At 38.3% G+C, this 3,614-nt stretch overlaps 1 protein-coding gene across 1 annotated transcript in view; it reads right to left on the bottom strand.

Moving 5' to 3' along the window:
* Nucleotides 1-509: 509 nt before the first annotated feature.
* Nucleotides 510-3,614, bottom strand: part of IRX5 (iroquois homeobox 5) — a 4,251-nt gene continuing 1,146 nt past the window's right edge. Inside the window, exons 2-3 of the mRNA XM_077458121.1 lie at nt 1,821-2,223; nt 510-1,611 (exon numbers count right to left, since the gene is read on the bottom strand). Of these exons, the coding sequence (XP_077314247.1) occupies nt 800-1,611; nt 1,821-2,223 (1,215 nt within the window). The 3' untranslated portion in view covers nt 510-799. The remainder of the gene's footprint in view (nt 1,612-1,820; nt 2,224-3,614) is intronic.

Consider the following 3,614-nt stretch of genomic DNA (forward strand, 5'->3'; position numbering starts at 1 on the left):
TTATGTTTTTAAATATTATGAAAGCAGGCTTGGTTGTACTCAGTTCCTACAGCCTTTGTAATGCCAAGATTCCTGCATAAAATCGAATTCATTAGTAAAGGTCACTGCTTGATTGCATAGCGTGGAGCAGGGCATTGGTTAAAATTAATAAGGTTAACACATTCACAGCCAATGAGGACCGACACATAAATGCTGCGTGCCTTTTAAAGTGCTCCCTATTCATTCGACTCCCCATGCAAATGATACATACAAACATTGGAGTATTTGTATGAAAAGAATAAAATGAGGGAACAAAAGAAAAAGGGGGAAAAAAAGAAAAGAAAAGAAAGGCAGAAAGAAAAAAAAAAAAAGAAGTAAGTTATAGAAAGGTAGATAAATTGATGATTTGACTATGAGAAAAAAGAGGCAAAGTAGAAAGGCATTTAAAAAAGGAAGTTAAATTTGTATTATTCACTAAGAAATAATTCAGAAAAAAAGTTCATATATTTATATTACAAAAACAGCATAAATCATTGTACATCGGATTTAATTCCATAATTTACTTCAAAGATAGTGATGATTCATTTAAATACAAAATGCTACAATTAAATATACAGGTTCATATTAATACAAATTCTGAATTTCCTTGTAGCTGGTTTAAGACATACTGAGACCAGCCAGAGATATTTCTGCAGTGGCCTTTAGGTTTTCGAATGTTTTGAATGACTAAACTTTCTTGATGGCGAACTGGTAAACTGTCAAGGCATTTTATGTTTCAATAAATTAAAGTAAGTCCCAACACTGGCAGAGGAATCCAGAATTAAAGGCTGGACATACCTTTCTTTAGTTCGTAAGCAGAGTCCTTGCTAAGGTCTGCCTGGGATTGACCTCTAAGCTTACACTCTTTGGCTAAACCTTCAGCTCTGTTTAAAACAGTTTGAGTTAATCCGTTGAAATGTGCATTGCTGTTGGCTGAAGTCGTTGTATTTGGTCCATGGTGGCTGTGCATATGACCAAAAGAGCCATAGTTCGTGTACCCGGGGTAAAATGGGGTGCTGTAGTACAGGGGACGGGACAACACAGAGTTATTAGGAAGGGGACACGTTGCTCCAGGAGATTTGGAAAGGGGGGACGAATTGCCAAGCATGGATTGGACTGTAGTTGACCCTGTTCCAGCTGTGATTTCACTGTTTTCTTTAGATTTGTCCGAGGATGTGGCAATCTCTGCCAAGGACCACAGTTTGGGTTTGGAAGCCAAAGCAGGGGGTGAGTGTATGACCGATGCGGCATTGCTGGGAACTGTGCCATGATGAAGTGGGGTGCGCCTATGCACAAGGTCTATTGGGCGGGGCTGCTGCTGGTGGTGCTGGGGGTGCTGGGCTGGCTGATGAGGATGGTGATGGTGGTGATGAGGATGGTGGTGAAGATGGCGATTATGTAAAGTCTGTTCTTCCTGGGCCTGGCCAGACTGGCACATAGGTGGAGACGTTGGAGCAGAGCTTTTAGACAGAATATCACTAGACTCTTCAGCTTCCTTTAACTCAGCATCACTCCGGATTGAGATCAAATCCTTCTCCTGAAGATGTTCTTGTTCCAAACGATCAGAATCGTCCCTGGTTGGACTTGGCTTTTCTGTTGAGAAAGAAACATTCAGAGGATTACTGACAACATCCAAGACTAATTGCTCCTAGGCTTAACAAAAATGGCATTCAATAAACAACGACTACTGGATTTAATTAGGCCTTCAGTCTACAAACAATTGGAGTAATATATAAAGTTCAATAAAATGACATAACACCTAGTGCATTTAATCAAATTAATTAAATGAAATTAAAACTGACCTGTGTCCACATCCAGCTCCCCCTTCTCATCTGGTTTTAGGGGCTCCTCTTCATCGTTTTTCTCCAGATCAATGTTTTCCTCCTCTTCCTCATCCTCACTCCTGTTTCTGGGAGTCCAAGTCATTTTGTTTTCCTTTTTAAGCCTCCTCCTAGCATTGGCAAACCAGGTGGACACTTGGGTGAGTGTCATCTTGGTGATGATGGCCAACATAATCTTTTCTCCCTTGGTGGGATAGGGGTTTTTCCTATGCTCATTTAGCCAGGCTTTTAAAGTGGCGGTGGCATCCCTGGTGGCATTCTTCCTGTAAGCCGGATCACCATATGGATAAGATCCCAAGGGGGCAGCGTATGGATGGTACCCTAAAGAACCAGCCATGCTTGTGCCGTGATCATATGGAGAGCCCTGGGGGAAGATAAATAATAATGATAAGTCTCACAAGGCATTAGAAAACGTCCATCATTTTATTACATTCAAGCAGCCATGTCATTCATGTACTTCTTTTAAGGCTGTGTTCCTTTCTCTTATATAGCTAATATTTAGATCAAATAGACTAAATACGGTAAGACTGATTTACTTAAAGAGATGAATTCACACTTATTTTAAGGATGTGCTTCTTTAAGTTTTTATTTTTTTATCTTAAATAAATAATATTTAGATCAAGTAGACTAAATAAGACCGCTTTACTATAGGAGATGGACATGCACTTCATTTATGGCTGTTTTCCTTTAGTTACTAAACCTAAACAGATAATATTAAGATCACGTAGACTAAATAAGACTGATTTAATAAAAGAGATGATAATGCCCTTTTGTTAAGGATGTGCCCCTTTAGTTCCGTTATCTTAAATTAATAATATTCAAATCAAGTACCCTACATAAGACTGATGTATTAAATAATCTGAGAATGCACTTCGTTTCAGGATGTGCTCTTTCACCTTAGATAATATTCCGTTCAGGTAGACTAAAATAAGCATTAAATAAGGAGCCAAGAATATTTCCACAAAAAAAAAAAAAAAAAAAGAAGAAGAAAAAACAACAAAAACACTGAGGCTGATTTACTAAAAAGCTAGGAATACATTTCGTTTAAGTTTCTGTTCTTTTATCTTAAATAGGTACTATTCAGATCAAGTAGACTAAAGAGGGCTGATTTACTAATGGACCCGAGAATGTTCACACAATACATGTTGTGAATATGTACTTTAATTATCCAATTATGTGCAGGTCAAATAAATAAGGATGGTATTTAATACTGGATAATTGAAATGGATCTTAATACAATTTATTGAGTGAACATTCTTAAACCCTTTTAATAATTCAGCCTTCTTTAGTTACATAGTCTGCAAGGTGCAATAAAGACTATCTATCAATCTATAAATGTGTATGTCGCTAGCATATATAGATATTCTTATATCTGTATACTGTGTTCGGTAATAAAAACATCTAATAGGTCGGTTTCAATATTATCTCACGCGAAGATCGTCAATCCAGGTACTACTCCTTTAGTTGTGGCCTACATGTCCCCTTAAGATTGCTGTAAACCTGACTGCACCATAATACAGTGATAGAGCCGACAGATCCTAGAGTTTGTAATCTCCACCGCTGGGAGATTGAACAACCATAGCGATTTCCGTAGCCCTTCATTTCTCACGACAACCACACCTAGACAGACAGCCATGGAACTACAAACATTTCCCAAAGATTTAATTAAGTCGGTGGTCGCATGGGGCTTGACTCGCGTAATTAAATCAGAACCGGGCTGATAAAAGCATTAAGGGACATCGGTGACTTTTACAA

This window comes from Lithobates pipiens, unplaced genomic scaffold (genome assembly GCF_037356315.1).
Source record: "Lithobates pipiens isolate NorthernLeopardFrog02 unplaced genomic scaffold, aLitPip1_a1.2 Scaffold_10, whole genome shotgun sequence".
NCBI lineage: Eukaryota > Metazoa > Chordata > Amphibia > Anura > Ranidae > Lithobates > Lithobates pipiens.